General features: G+C 38.7%; 1 protein-coding gene across 1 annotated transcript; it reads right to left on the reverse strand.

Annotated features, from left to right (window-relative positions):
- Positions 1 to 6321: 6321 nt before the first annotated feature.
- Positions 6322 to 16443, reverse strand: LOC112466231. The gene is made up of 12 exons (XM_025034222.1): positions 16312 to 16443; positions 16153 to 16230; positions 15589 to 15597; positions 12325 to 13149; positions 11500 to 11682; positions 9783 to 10148; positions 8059 to 8135; positions 7660 to 7763; positions 7482 to 7581; positions 7080 to 7292; positions 6692 to 6805; positions 6322 to 6615 (listed from the first exon to the last, which is right to left on the reverse strand). The coding sequence occupies exons 1-12, from the start codon at positions 16412 to 16414 to the stop codon at positions 6460 to 6462; spliced, it is 2328 nt and encodes a 775-aa protein (XP_024889990.1). The 5' UTR covers positions 16415 to 16443; the 3' UTR covers positions 6322 to 6459.
- Positions 16444 to 16627: the final 184 nt, after the last annotated feature.

Consider the following 16627-nt stretch of genomic DNA (forward strand, 5'->3'; position numbering starts at 1 on the left):
ACTAGCCAAAAAATCACTTACAGTATTAAATTTCTATAAGGGAAATAGAAGTTAATATGAAATATTTTTCAGTTTCTGAGCTATTATGGTAAACATTTTATCTTATCTTATAAGTCTAATGTAATAAAATATAAACACAAATTTTAAAGACTATCGCTGTTCAATATCCCTTTATTTTCTCGGGTAGAAATCTAATCTAGTGCCTCGTGTTTTTATCTCATATTTTAGTCTTTTTTTTCAAATATACATATATATTAATTTTTATTATGATTATATAGGCGTCCAGCACGAATTGTTACCTGGAACGTGATTATATACTTAAAACATCAGAGAAAAATTCTTCGGCGATGCAAAAATTGATAATAATTCGATGTAGATGCACAAAGGTGCACGTCGTGTCGTAGACACTTGAGGCGTTTAACAATCGAAAAATGATGGATCACCCGGTGTCGCTCGCTTCGTGGTTCCACCACGAATACGGTGCTTGGAAGGTGCATAGTTCGTTCTCCTCGTTTGCTCGATGTAGCCAAATAAGAGACGAAAGAGTGTTTACTTAAGGGCCGAAGCACGTCCAGCATACTCACGAGATACTCGTTTTCACTCTCCTCTCGATACGTTTCTACGTACTCCCTTAATGTTATCGTATCAGTGTCGTGGACACACGTGCTGCTCCCTTAGAACATATTTTGTGAAGGCTTAATACGACATCGGTCTAACCTACTTTTCCAAGACTTCGAGAAATATAAGAGAAAATTTAAATTTTCCCAAGTTCTTAAAACAATGTGGGTTAAAATCACTGAATTTACTGAATTTTTCATTTTATCGAATTTTTCTCTGCGTGAGGACGACTAAATGCAAGTTTAATTCTATTTACATCTTAATTATCTTACCACAAATTTATTTTACTTGTTATAAAAAATTAAGAAAAGCTTAAAAGATAAACCGATATAAATAGATGTTAGGAAGAATGGCTTGTTGCAAATTATTTTACATTAATACTTGATTCTTCCTAAATTTCTTATTTAGCCATCTATTTTATATATATTTTTCATATCTACCTATACATTCTTAATCTCATAAAAGGTACACATTTATTAGGCAACTATAACTTTGGATACCTTTCTTGTTTACAATATTTTTATCCATTATCTATTTTCATTGCAAAGAAATATAGACTTTGATAATAGTACTTGAGATTGCAAGTTGCTCGCGATTATCTTGTAATGAGTGTGTCTTATAGTTAGTAATTGCTTATATGAGTCCTTGAACATACATGCATTCTACGCCACTGTCGATATATCAGGGTCCATGCAGGTAGCAAACACATATGTATATCATATTGTGGACCTCTGGCACACATACAGAGGTAACTTTCTGTCACCCTTGGCTGCCGAGCAAACATCAAACGATTTTTAACCATCGATTATGCTCCGTCACGATAAGCGAGAATTCTCTGCCATATCGTTATTCGAGAGTGAAAAGTCTTTCACTCAAAGAGATGACCTTTGAAAACGAATTTGTGGGATTATAGCTTAAAAAAAATATTACCGATAATCGCGAAATAATATTACTATAATACGTAATGCAAACAAATCACGTCTTATTAACGATAAGTGCGATCGCATGATCGTGCCATTGAATTTAGCAATTAAAAATTACACTTCTGGAAGTTTAGATATTTTTTTTTTAATATTAAACTATAGGAATATTTCACGTAAGATACATTTAAAAAGAATTAATATTTGCCTCGCAAAAATGTTCGCGTAAACGGCAATGATGTTTCTATTAAGTCGACAAATTTAAACCCTTTAAACGATGCACCACGCCACGCAATTGTACAAAGTCGAGATCTGTTCGCTCATTTGGTAATGCTGATTGGCGGACTATTAGATTTCGCGACTTTTTCGATAATCAAGAATTTAGGCTAAATTAGCGGGTGTAAGTACAAGTGCGAGAGAGAAGAAAGCATTATGTGCTATTGCGTTTCTCTTTGCCAAAAAAAATTAACAGTTTGATAATGCTTAATTCGCACGTCGCACTTCTTATCCGAAGGATAAGATCGCTGTTTCGATTAGCTATCGTCGGCCGCTGATAAATCCTAATTGGTGTCGCGTATTCGCTTATCGCGGATCTATATTTATGTAAATATCGTTAATGGAGCCATATCGATCGCCTGATGGTGTTCGTTTATCGGACTAATTTCAATTCTTTGCTCGGTTATATTGTTAAAGTAAAACTTAGGGCATCCTAAACTTCATGCGATTTTATGAAACTAAATAGGTTTTCTTCTTTGCAGTTCTGTAGCAAGGATGAGATATTGTGGTTTTTATCAGCCGATGTAATATAAAAGTAGTCATAGAGTGAAGTCCTTCAATATAATTTTGTAATTGTGGGATGTATTGTTGAACTTGTTTTGTTCCCTATTCGTTGTGGGTCTATCAAATTTTGATATAAATTATAAATAAATGAGAGATTTATTAATAATTATATCTCTCCGTGACTATAATTTTATTAAAATTTATTGCGAAATTTATTTATTTATTATTGCGAAAAATTTGATCCCTTATCAGACTTCAATTTGATATAGTCAATTTGATTTAACGATAGAATGGTAATTATCGATACATCTGTTATTGATAACGTGCACATGATCTCGTAAAGTGTCATACGTCGATATATATATCTCTCTCTAAATATTATATATAAAATGTTATAAGTAATTAAATTATATGTATATTCATCTATATGCCTTTTTCGTTACGTCTAATTAGCACGATTAAGTAAAGCAACATTACGTATATTTTATGGCTAATAACACAGATGAATCATTGTAGGTATATATTTATCAGATGGATTACACATGGCGATGTTTATTGGTATAAATAAGTTAATGAAATGGCTATTTTATTACTGCGATAAATAAGCCATCATTGTCATTAACTGCGTCGCTCCACTTTAGATTAACGGGTAATAATAGCAAATGAAACCATATAATCGATTTATAAGTTTTCCATTAAAGTGCGAGGTATATTATCGCATCTTGATATATTTCATTATCCCCTTTATCAGCTTGGATATACAACTCGCGTACATATATACACAATTTGTTCAGTACTATTCAATTAACGAAAATCATTAACTTTCTTCGCACAGAATATTTTTTTTATCGTTCTCGCTTTATCGTTCCACCTTGACTTTTTATCCGCTCCTTTATCACCTTGTTACCGCATTAACTACAACGCCGTACGCGCGATACGGGTGTGCCAATATAAAACATTTGCCTAACATTATTTTTAGCAATCTTTATCGTACAGCTTCATCGCGCGCGACTTACGTAACGAAATTCCATAGAAGATGTCTTCCACTCGCTCGTTATTCTAGCTATCATTTCAAATGCGGAAAATTAATCGCGCGATTTCAATAATCAGTTCGGATGATAAGTTTTTCACGACGTCGTCGTGCTCGGGACAATTACGCGAGTTCCGTACCGGAGGGTGCAATTATGCCGTTTAACGAATATCATGGCGTCTTCCGACTCGGCTCTGGCCCACCCTCCCCACATCCGGCGTTTGACCTCCTCTCCGGTCCCTACCCCACGCCTTACGTACTCCACCGGGGAAGTCCTATTCCGTAATTAGAATCTCCCAGCCCCCTAGGAGGCCTCGCGACCGACTTCGCCCCCTCACCGGCCATTACTTTTAATGGCGTTGTTAATGAAACTAGGTGTCGCCAAATTAACCTCCCATTCCAGCTGTGCTCAACCGTGAAACGAAAGCGCTGCTCGGAAAGGCGTAATTAAATTTCTCTAATTATATCGCCGTATGATTATCGTCGATAATAGACTGTAGACCTTACGGTTCATTTTTGAGAGACGTTTTGATACAAATTTGCAGAGCACGACAACGAGAAGGCTTCTAAGATCTTAAAGCAATATTTCTTGAGGTTTTTATCCAAATTGTCAATAATATCAACATATTATGTATAAGTACAAGAGAATGTTTACAGAAATTACATCTTACATAAACTTACATGGGCAGGTCTTAAACTCAAATTTATGTTAAAAATACGATTATTTGATTGAATGTCTTAATGTAATAATTGTCGAGAATTCATGACTAAAGTATAGTTTGTAAAAGTAAGGTTTTAATCATTGGAAAATCTTACTCTTTCCCTTACGATTCCTATCGCATTGTAATACTACAGATTCGCGAAAACATGAGTTTCGTAATTGGAGGAAACCTATCTGGTTTAGAAATGGTTTTCTTCAACTACTTAGATTCTTCCGGACCTCATCTCTCGAGATTGCGCTTGAATTCAAGAGAGAAAGAGATGTTTACACCGGCAAAGTTTTACCGCACTTTTCATCCTCTTGAGAGATACGGGACAGTATTAAAAAGTACAAACATATTCGCGCGATACGGTGAACACGGCGAACATTTCGAGAGGAACTTCGCTCGTGGCTATATACGTACCTAGATATTCGATCGCGGCCCGAAGGAGAATACGATCGGCAGAACGGCCGGAGAGGGTTTGAAAACCACTGGCCCGGGCTGATTATCGCGGTAACCACCCCCCGAGCGCCAATTAATCTTAACTTTTACGGGGCAAACACTTTTCATTAAGCCCGCCTCTCCCGCCGGCGTCGGCGTTTCGCCGTCCCTTCGCCGCCATCCCTTCCTCGTTTCTCGCAGCCTCAGCCACCCCCGCGAGTCCCCCCATTTTTCCTGGTCCCCCCTCTCCGTCCCCGCTGTCTCGCTACGCCGCTCATCCTCCTTCGGCTACGGCGAGGAACGGCAAGGAAAATGGCTCCCCAGACAAGCGTTTAATCTGGCTCTAATTAGCAACTTACCCTCCACCATTGCTCTCGCTCTCTCTCCCTCCTTCCGCTCTTCTCCCCTTTTCCTGTATCGGGGTAGGTGCACTTCTCGCGCATTCTCTGTGACCAATCCCGTTCTCTTTCTGCTTCTGCCGAGGACAGGAGCGGATATATATAGTTTGGGCCCTATAAAGTGAAAGGGTTGAAATATACCCCCTTCTTTTTCCTCCGTCGATTAACCTTATCTTGAAAGAAATGCCAACTTCTCCTTGACTCAATCTTTGTTAGTTTTACATAATGGTTGAAAGTTTGTGTTTTTGTATGATTTCTGAAATATAACAAATATTGGAAGAAACGTATTCCACACACACACACACACACACACACACACACATAACAGTTCAGATACAGTCGTTCAGATGTGTAACGATAATTCGTGAAAATAAATTCATTAAAAGTTGTAAATAAATCTTGAAAAATAAAATTATGAATGAAATTATGAAATTTTTTATAATTATATTTTTTTATAGTATTCTAGCGTAGTATACTCCTTTACATTATCGGCAGAGCACCCTGGAGTTAGAGTTATCTTACGTAGGGTACTTATGGGTGAATGGTGAATGCAGGATAGGTGGTATCCATTTTTGTAGATGGTCGATAACAGGAGGTAATATATCGACGTTGAGTACATGCATGCACGTAGGTGTCTACAAGAAATTGTAGAAACCTATTTTATATACAATATATTTGTTGCAAAACTAGATTTCTACAGATATTTTTGGAACAAAAAAATTTATCATAAACCAACAGCGTGTGCTAACAAATGTAAAAAGGGAAAATTTGCTTGTTTGAACTCGCCAAGAAATTTATAAATTTATATAAACAAAAGTACATTTATTGCAATTGAAATTTCTCGTATATTTTTTTCTGTTAAATTCCGTATATTTTTCTTCCGGCTAAATATAATTTTTTTTTACAAACAGAATTTCTCAAGATAGATTTGGTAAGTTCTATATTACATCACAAATCGGAATAATTTTTAAAATATATTAAAAATATTTATTATCTCTTGAATTCTTAAAACTTTCTATGTAACATGGATTGGTGGATTGATATTATAAAAAAATGTCAATGTCAATAATATCTGTTGTATATTAATACAACTCTCTATATTAATAGAGATAAATATTTCTAAATGTAGATCATTTTTTCGTTTTAATATATATACGACAATAAATTATTTATAATACAATACTAATAACAATAACGAAGCTTATACAAGCAGCTTAAATGATCTTCATATTAAGCATCTCTCCATTTATTACTAACTAGCATCTCAAGAATTTCATCCTAGCTTGGCTAATTAATCATTGGGATACATCGATTGTAATCTTTGATTAACTTTTTATTGCCAGTTTCGAATATACTTAACGATCTTCATACGACAACACTTTGAAAAGCGTCATGCTTTTTGGCACTTTCGAAAGAGTGCCTATTCTTCATAATCGAGCACGATTATAAAAGTCTTAAAAAAAAAAAAACGAGATAGGACTTTGGTAACTTCGCGCTCTTATCCTCTTCCTTCTTCTTCTTTTTCTCGGGTAAAGCGACTCATCCTTCGGAGTAACCGAGGTTCCCCCGTTTTAGCTCATGACTTTATCGATCCAGGGCACGAATTTCTGGATATTGGTATATACGCCGGGTAGGTGTTCGCGACCGCAACCGATGCCCCAAGAGACCAAACCGATCAGAACGTGTCTGCCTTCCACGGACATTGTGAGCGGTCCACCCGAATCACCCTGTTGCAAGATAACGTGTAAACGAAAGTCTTCTAATGTTACGTGTGTTTAGCTAATTACCGAATTGAGCGAATACCTGACAAGAATCTCGTCCACCTTGTCTGTAACCTGCGCAGAGAAATACATCGTGAATGGTTTCTCTCCTACCGGCTGCTCTGAACCACTTCTGACATTTGTCGTTCGGTATTACCTAAACAAAAATATATAACACATACACATACACACAATGATATGTTAAAAAAATTATTTATCGTGTAATTAAATAATATGAATATTATAAGCAGAGTAATAATTAAATAATATATAAATTTACTTACGGCAGATAAATTCTTCTCGTTTATATTGGCAATAATTATATAAATAAATAAATATAAAATATCACAAAAAAATCGTCTTATAGAATTGCATAGGTATAGAGACGTTTTATCATCAAAGATGAATATGTTAGCCAAGAGCGTACTCACCTCGACATCGACTTCTTGAAGAACGGTTGGCGCCGAAGTTTGACCATGCCTGGTTCGTCCCCAACCAGCGACGGTTGCGGTTCGGCCGGAGAGCTTCAAATTCCTCGCCGGCAGGCAAACCGGGACGATGTGCTGCTTGAAAGCTACCATCCGGGACAGCTTCACCAAAGCCACGTCATTTCGAAAGTCGGTAGGGGAGTATTGCGGGTGTATCTGTTGTCATTATAATTTTCAACGTAATTATTACTAATTAAGCTTTCAGCTTTGCTGGATAAAGTCCAATAAGTGTGTATTTTGCAACTTCTTCTTTAATATATTATACACGTCGCAATGCGACGCGAAGTTTTTGGATATGTATACCGTTAAATCAACAAAGCTTAAATCATTATTTAAAAGGAGAACCTCTTTTCTCTCGATATTAAATTCTTCATGGAGCAGCCGTTCTGTCTGGTCTCGAACGTCCCATTCCCCGAGTCGAACTTTCAAATTGCTATTCGGTGTCCTGACATACAAAATGCGATATATCAATGTTCTTATTAATGTGTACTAAACTGTTGTGACAATAATGATCAATACTAACGTCGCGACACAGTGTGCCGCGGTGACCACCCATCGGTTGTTCAGCAAGGCGCCGCCGCAAGACAGTTTCTTGGTCTGTAAGAATCCCGACTTGATAATGGCGGCCTGCAACAAAGAGAACGTTTAGAAGCCTATTTACAAGCGCGTTACATGAGATATGTATCCGAGCCCGCGATGTAACGGCTCGCGGCGTTTAGAGAAGATTTAATAGATTATTATCCTCCTCGCTCTCCGCGCTAGGCGAATCGAGCAAATTGATGGCTCGTTCCCGATGAATAATGCAGAGGAAAGGAAGAGTGTGTCTCGCTCCGCGAGACCCGAGCGAGAGATAGATTAATGGCGGCCGAGCGAAGAGAGGAGAAGGACGGAGAGGAGAAAATCGCGCAAGGAGGATCCTCACCTGCCACGGATGACTGCCGAAACTGGACGAGTGTCCACCTACGATCCTGTTGCTCCTCGTGTAGAGCTCGCCACAGCCTGAAAGTACGATCTATGTTAGCTATTGCGAGTATACGAGTTCAAGAGAAAATGTCCGATATTCCATGTTGGTGATAATACGCGATGGTATAATGTTGCGAAGGTGATATTTTTGGGGACGGGCACATGATCGAAGAGATGATATTTGTGCGTGTCGTATAGAGGAGAAAATATGCGAATATGCGAAGGAGAGGAGAAGCTCACGCTGAAAATTATTAACTGATACTTTCTACAATTATCGCAATTAAACTGATACCTTGGTGTTTGCTTAAGATTGTTCGCGCCTTAGCGAGAGACAGAAAGCAGAAAATAGACGTGGCGCAGTGTAGAAAGTTTGCGCGACTTTATAGGAAATCTATTTATTTTATCGCAGATTATAGAGATACATTATCCATAATTAATCGTTGCAAAACTTTTTTAACACGTGATTTTGTTCAAGATAGAAAGAAGAAGATAGGAATATTCGTATACTTAAACATTAGATAATTAAACACGTGTAATTAGTATCATTTTACCTATTAGCCTATTAATTTTACAATTTGAATTAACGTGCAATTTAATAACAGAACATATGTAATATAAAGATGCACGTTTAAAAATTTTATTTTGTTGAAAGATTGTATTCTATTTCATGTTTCTACTTTGTATTTCAATGTTTAAAAGGACCCGAGGACTGTTAAGAATACAATTATTTTCTTCTTTGTTCCATATTGCTTCATGAAATTATGCAGTCTTCTATTATCTTCCTTGTTTCGCTTTTCCCGTGTTATCCCTCGTTCTCTGTCTCCAGTCAGTTTTTCAGCATTCTCTCATTTTTTTTTCTTCAAATTCAATTTCTCCAATTTCAACTTTAATCATTTTCCGGCAACACTTTATACAGGAAAATGTGTGCGATGTGACGACGAAAGCATTCATTTTTGTGCGGTTTCCACGCGAAACATTGTGCATGTTTGGATACTGTCTCCGTCATTTGGGATCCATTATAGATCGATTTGATTATTATTAATTGGTATATTTAGTAACAAACGTAGTAGTATAGTATTTTGTATTGTCTCGATGTTATTCATTTTACAAAATTCGTCACAGTTTGTCTCGTATATTTCGTACTGATTTTCGTCAAAGCTGTAATTCTATATAATTCTATGTTCTTTAAAATCAGTACTTTTCTTCTCGATATCAATGAATTAAATCTGGTGTGAAGTCTAATAATTATCTGTTGACATTTATTGGCATAAATCAACACGTACAAACATATCACTTCTAATCCAGTGTGATTAGATTAAAATCAAGTGCCTGTTTCGATCGATCGTAATAGTCAACATCGAGTATATCCAAACCAATAATTATAATCAGGTGCGCAAGATCTCACTCTGTTGCAAATAGAATTGATAGCAGTATAAAAAGCAGAAGCTCGGCCAGACACGTTGAAGCGACACACAAGTTCTAATTGTAAGGAGTATATAATTTTTGAGGTGAGCTCAATTTCCCATGCTACAGAAGACACAGCGCGCGGGATTCTCGCGTGCCTGTAGTCCTCGGAATCTGAACTCACCGAGGTTTTTTCAGCGAGTCCTCGACTCGTGCGCTCGACACACATCGTGCTCGACATTCGGGTGCAATAATCTGCGTGCATTCTCATGCGATTACCACGATATCTGGAGTAGTCCATGGCGTTGGACGAGTCCTCGATCGGCCCGCCGGAAGCGGCGGGCCGATAGCCTCCACCGTCGTACTCGTCCTGCGGATATTCCTGAACCGTGTGATGCGGCGGACGAGTAGCGTACGTCGGCCGGTCGTGGCCGACCGCGAGATCGTTCGGTCCGTCGTGGCTCCAGATCGCGTAAGGTGGCTCGTAAAGACTTAGCGGATTACTGACGCCACCCACGTACGTGGGCCGATGGGCCTCGTGGCTGTGCGAGGGCCTGCCGGGCCTGCCGGGCCTTACCGCGCTGCTGTAAATGTGCACGTCGTCGTCCACGTATGGCTGTTGGTGCCCGAGATTTATGGAAAACGCTGGGCAACGTAACACGGTGTTGCTATTAGCTACTCGGAATCACTCGCGCGTCGCGCGGCTCCGCGCAGCCGAATTTAAGCCCGATAACGTGGCAATTATAAGTAATTATGCGCGTATCTATATATAGCTGATATTTTAATCACAGCTAGAGAATTAAAGACTCTATCAGTTTAGAATTAATCTATCCGAGAAATCAACAAAGAAGATTATTATAATACTAATAATATCAATAATTTCACTCATCTGCATCGCTTTCTTTATAATTGTTCGTTGCAACAAACACTTTTACTCAAATCAGGCAAAATCGTGTATCGCAAAATAAAAAGGAACTTTTACTTATTTTTCAATTGTGTTACAAAATAATACGATAATTTGTAATTGTCTTGTTCCGTCGCTGACATTATTTCCTCGCCTGATGTTTCTAATCGTGCCATTGTATTGATGGTCGCGCGGTTACGGTGAGCGACTTGCGGCTTGGGAAAGCACGCTCGCGTAAAGTTCTACGGGCGTGCAACGCGATGCCGTCGCGCAAACTAGGTGTGAATAACTGTATTTGAAAGTGCCGACCGTATACTCTGTCGCATCGTCTGTGGGCGCGCGACACTAGCTGGACGCTGTTGGTTGTGTAATTTCGGATGTCGTCGGATAGAAATCAGGTTACTTCCAGCCGGCGCGTCTCCTTTCAGTTCGCGATTCGCGATAAAGCCAAGCGTTCTCAACCTTCTCGCGATCTAATCTCATCTTAATCCCTAACGTTAGTCTGCTAAAATAACGTTACATCCCCCACATTGAGGATAATTACGTTAATTACAGTATCATCTGTATTCTCTTTGCGCCTCTTCGCTAAATGCGGCTCGAATCTCTCTACTTCGCGTAGAGAGTACACATCGAACGTATTATTTTATTGTTGTCGTTGCGAGTGAAGATAAAAATTAGACAATTTCGCTTCCGTAAACAAATTTTAAAGCGTTTACGGAAGTTGTTCGCGAGCAAGTCGCGCTAAAAGCGCGGCGGCGCAACCTCGAAGTCTCGGTTCAGAAACTCGGTTTAGCGACATTCGAGGACACGGACCCTCTTTCAGGATGTCGTAAATTTACGGCGGCATGACGGCAGATAAAAAGGACCACGCGAGTTAATTGAGAGACGCCGTTAAATTAAAAACTCTTCCGCGAGAAAAAAAAACATACGGCGTTTCTCATTGTTTCCTCTATTGCTAAATGGTAGATTAAGAAGTTCGCAGACTATTTCAGTTAAAGTTTACCTATTTTCTGATTAAAGTAATTTCAGTATACATGCTTTTTTTTCGGTATATGTGCCCGAGATACGTCTTAACGATGCGAAAGAACTCACTGGCATTCTGCAGCAAACCCGGGGTCGGTCGTGGTTGTTCGGGTATGTCCTCGTCGTCCACGCAGCAGCTCCATATTAAACCACCGGAACAGAGATCGACAGGTCGACCGCCGCCTAGAACGCAGCTGATGCTGAGGCCACACTCGAACTTGGCACCTTTGTACTTGCACGTTTGCGGTATCACTGAAACAGATTCCACGTATAAACATTGATATCTTTGTATATTGGATCGCACGTTTGCCGATGGATTATTTTAATATTATATAAGTAAACGATTAATAAATACAAATGTTTGCTCGAAAATGATTTACTCAAGAATTTATCTTCTTGCTAGCATAAAAAGACATCCAAAAGTGAAAGTCTGTTGCGATATCGATGAGTTTGTTTATCTCTTGTCACGCGATTGCAACTTTAATTGCGCCAAGTATATTATTTCACATAGCATCCAGCGCGTTTTCCTGAAGATCAATATTCATCGAAATGAATCTTGTGTCGACTTTCAATACGTACAATTGCATTAATAATTTGCTTGTAACCGATGTTGTACTTTGTCAATGCTGGAAAGTCAATGATATTTGCTATCAATTTTCATTTTACAATTTTCAAAAATATCAGATATAAAATATCGAATCATCGATATTCCTATTTTTACTCATTTATTTCATACAATTTATTTCATTTACAGCTTACGCGCTTTAAATTTTTTAATAAATTAATCTGCAATCTATAAAGTTTATTTTCAGAATCGATATATCTCATTTGATTGAAAGCACTTTTTAATCTTTCTTTAATTTTCATTTTCGTCCCATTTTCAATCCTACATACTTCTGCCCAACATATCCATAAGGCCGCTCTGGAGATTGGAGCTGTGTCCCCGATGATCGTTGGTGTAGTTTCGCTTCTTCCTGAGCGTCTCCACGAGCAAGGCACCTTGCTGCTGGCTGGTCAGCTTCCTCCCTCTGCCCTGTCGATGTCCGTCTACCGTTTCCTCGAATACTCCATTTAACCTCTTTCGTCTCATTTCGTTCAGTAACTCCTGGAGACTTGTTTCCTCTTCCTCTTCATTCTGCGGGTCCTTTTCGAATACCTCCTGCCCGCTCCAATCCATCTCTTCCGCATTATGACTCAGGAAGTGATCTTGAGTATCTGTGGAGAACACCGAGCTCTTCGTCGGATGATCCGCGTTCTCCAATATGGCGTCGGTGGATCCATCACCGCCGTATGGAAAGTTCGAAAAGTACTGATACTGTTCGACCTTGGCTGGTCTGCCTATCACGTTCTTCAGGGTGCTCTCGATGGCTCGATTCTCGCGCGTCAGGTCCGGTCGCGTCCTGGCGGCTTCCGGTTTCCAGAGCTCGTGATGCTCGTCCGAATCGTCGGCCACCGCGAAACTTCTCGCCGAGTTTTGGAGAACGTTGTCCTCGCGCGAGTTCGACGATCTCGATCGATACGTATCGGATCGCTGCAGACGAGTTTCTTTAACTTTGACCGGCACGATCGCTCGGCTCGCAGTCGTGATCTTGTAATCCTCCCTGCGTTTCCACGAATAGGTGTCATGGTGATCGAAAGCGCTCGCCACGGTCATCAGGAGCATCCCGAGCACGATCTTCATGATCGACTTTGACTTCCGCCTTGTCACTTCGAGGATACCTTGCGCATCGTCACGATCTCACTGCACGCTCGATAGTTAAAAGGGACGCACTGCGATGAGGATGACTCACGAACGGTTTATCTTCCTCTCCATTAACGGCGATCGATGAAGAACAGTGAAGATCTCACTGAAGACTAAATCAAGTTTCTCCGAAATTATTCGAGGAGAAACTTGACTTAGTTGGAAGCTGTAAGTCAAGTTTCTCTTATTCGACTAGTTGAAATTTCACTTGCAAAAACGTTTGAGGAATTAATTGGCACACGGTTAATTTCTTTGAATCGCCAGCTTCTTGTTTTTTTTTTCTTTTCTTTTCATACAAATAATGTAACTTTCGACTTCGGGAAAAATCTCCGATTTTCAATGCACTTGATAAGATTTGATTATCGATCCCGGTGCATAAATCCTTAATCTCGAATGTAATTTATGGCCGAATTTCTGTCTCACAAATCTCTCACTTCGTCGAAGGCTCCCGCGAGCGGCACAGTATTTCGAACGATTTTGGGATCCCATGTAAGCACGGCCATTTTGATATCACTGGTTTCTCTTGCGACAGCTTCGATTTATCATGCAAACTTTCCTGCAGAAGGTGACAGCGGACGCAGCCTCTTCTCGGCGATCGCCGACGCGTAATGTACGATCGAGAGACAGTGTCAGAGGTTAAAGGCGCCTTATGACACCTGACCGGAGTGACGGTAAGAAGCCGTGACAATACACGCCTTCTGCACGTGGACTGGCTTGAACCGATGTCCCACGATCGTCTCGATCTAAGAAGGCGTCCACTGCTTTCACCGGCGTCAGCTTTCCCGCAACGGCAGCGACGGTGTCGTCCGTTTGGTCTCTCACATTGGTTCCCCACCTTCACCATCGCCAGAACGCATCGCGGTGTTGTGTGCCTTATTTTCCATTTCTTTCTTCGTTGAGTTATTATGTCGCCGCGAAATTGTCGTACTCTGAATAGCTGGAAAACTTCGTCAAGATTCGGGCCAGTCGCCTCGCGAGGACGGAAAACGGGGATGGTTATTTCTCCGACGAATCTTTTGTTGAATCGTTTAAGCTACATCTTTGGTCACTCTGTTGTTTACTATTGTTGAGATATATTTTTTATTGCTGTCAAATGCGGAGATCATATTTCAAAAGAATTATAAATTTTTATTGAGATTTTTCTCTACTGGTGTTATTTTGTTGATTTCATTTCTCCATTGAGATTTTGGAAGTTTTATTACAATGACGATGTTATATTGAAAGAACGATTGAACAATATTTACCGTTCTACCAAAATAAGCATTCAGGTTTATTAAAAATAAAAAATTGTGCGATAATTCCGTCAGTAGTATATTGAGTTTTATTATAAATAAAGGATAAAGGATATAAAAGAGCGTATATATGATTTCGAGAAATCGGCTATTTGCTAAAATGGACATTTACATCGAATAGATTCGATAGACTGAGATTTCGCGACCCAATTTCATCGCATGGCTTCACAGACAGTATTTTTACTTTGGCGGATAAAATTTAGATCGACGCAAACCTAGACCTATTTACGAAATGTTCTATTAAATTCATTACAAAAAATAAATATAACGATTAATATTTAAACTTCAAATCTCATGTTTGCAAATTTTTATTTTTAAATTAGTAAAAATTAAGTAGAACAACACTTAGATCGTTCTGTTAAATTCAATGAAAATTCAGAAGCCTTGCTCGTTTGTAATTCAGTAATTCAGCGAGACAGTATTAGGTATCATTTTTAATAAAAGGAAAGATATCATCGGCAAAATGCTTGTAATCACAGGTGCGCTGAGGTCGCAGTGAAAACGGAGCTTCTGTGCGCGCGCTTCATTATAAATATTCTTGTAGAAAGTAAGCGTCGATAAGTGGCCTTTCAAGTACGATTCCGATTTCGTATCTCTTGTTAACTCAACTGTGTATCTTTCGTGCTTTGCTTATATTTTACGGTAGAAAATTATTATAATCGCAGTATCTTCTCTTTTAGATGATAGTTATATCAAATAAAATAACGTTCAAAGGAAAAATTCTCCTTTTTATTTTTTTTCAATTCCTCAAATATATTCTGGCAACAATAAATATTTAATTCTAATAGTATTTAACTGTGAATATTTAACTTAAATATTTTACATAATTTGTTTGAATAGTTTTATTCAAAGCCTATATACATCAAAGAGAAATAACGTTCTGAATTACGTTTTTTAACCGATTATAATTATTACATGCAGTAATAATAAAAGAAATCTCGGATTGCCTGGAATAGATAAAGATATAGACCATGTTGCTTTGCTTGTATAAATATGAATATCCGGTGAACGTCAACCGGTCTGTCATCCTAAATCTTTCCATCTAAACCTATCATTTCGACGAGATCTCACCGTTGCACGCAAGTGTTACTCATACGGCTGAATCATCCTTATCGCATGCCGCTCATTTGTCAACTGAAATTATTTTAAAGGACAGTAATAGATATCAGGATTGTTTACCGCTTTTGCTGTTTTAATTTCGCAGGGGTGTTACGATGACACATGACTGACATGACAATCAAATACTCAAATTGTATTTAACTTATATTTAAATTGTGTTATTAATTAAATGACTCGGAAGCAAAAAGCAACCCACTAAGAGTATCTTGCCATAAACACCCTTCTATAGAAAGCCGCTCGGAATCGCCGTTAAATGGTTAAATCCCATGTATCTGATGCATTGATATATGCGGAGAGGTCACAACGCTCTTAAAATCGAGCAAAACAACTAATTAATTAAGTACGAAAGTAGAAGCGTGCCATGAAACTCCATTTTCTCAAGAAAGTTAAGAGAAATTAATTTATTATTCTAATATACGAGCAAATTTTTTCTTTCGAAACAATCTTTAAAATTTATGTTAATACCTGTTTATTTTTTATAATGTAATGCATGAGCAAGCGTGTTGAGAGTAATATAGCATTACCTAATATATATTATAACATAAACGTATTAATAATGACGCTACTTACATCCAAGTTCATCGAAGAATCTCATCTGTCCGTGCGAGTCGATCGCATTTTCGATATTTTCTTCTTTCTCTGGCTGATCTAAAAAAAAGTACGTTAAAATCTCTCTCGGTTTTAGCATTATTTACAATAATGAAAAAAAAAATGTAACTATTCATTTACCGAAATTCCTCAGAAATCGATTGTTCCTTCTTTTATTAGCGAGACAGTAGATATCGGCGATCAGAAGTAGCGAGATGAGCGCTCCGGCTTTGAGAATAGTCATTTCTCCCCTCGGCCGTCAGCGGTGATCGTGCGATTCACTGTCGTTCGCCAAACATGCTCACGACCTCGTCATGAATCGTTCCTGACCCGGCGCCGTATCATTTTGCCGCGTTCCACATGGATCTCACTTTGAAATCCGTGTCTTCCGACTGCTCGCCGTCCCGCCAAATCTATCAAAGACCCAAAAAAAGATCTTTATGAAAAAAGATGAAAA

This window comes from Temnothorax curvispinosus, unplaced genomic scaffold, assembly GCF_003070985.1.
Source record: "Temnothorax curvispinosus isolate PA1 unplaced genomic scaffold, ASM307098v1 QBEX01016011.1, whole genome shotgun sequence".
Taxonomy (NCBI): Eukaryota; Metazoa; Arthropoda; class Insecta; order Hymenoptera; family Formicidae; genus Temnothorax; species Temnothorax curvispinosus.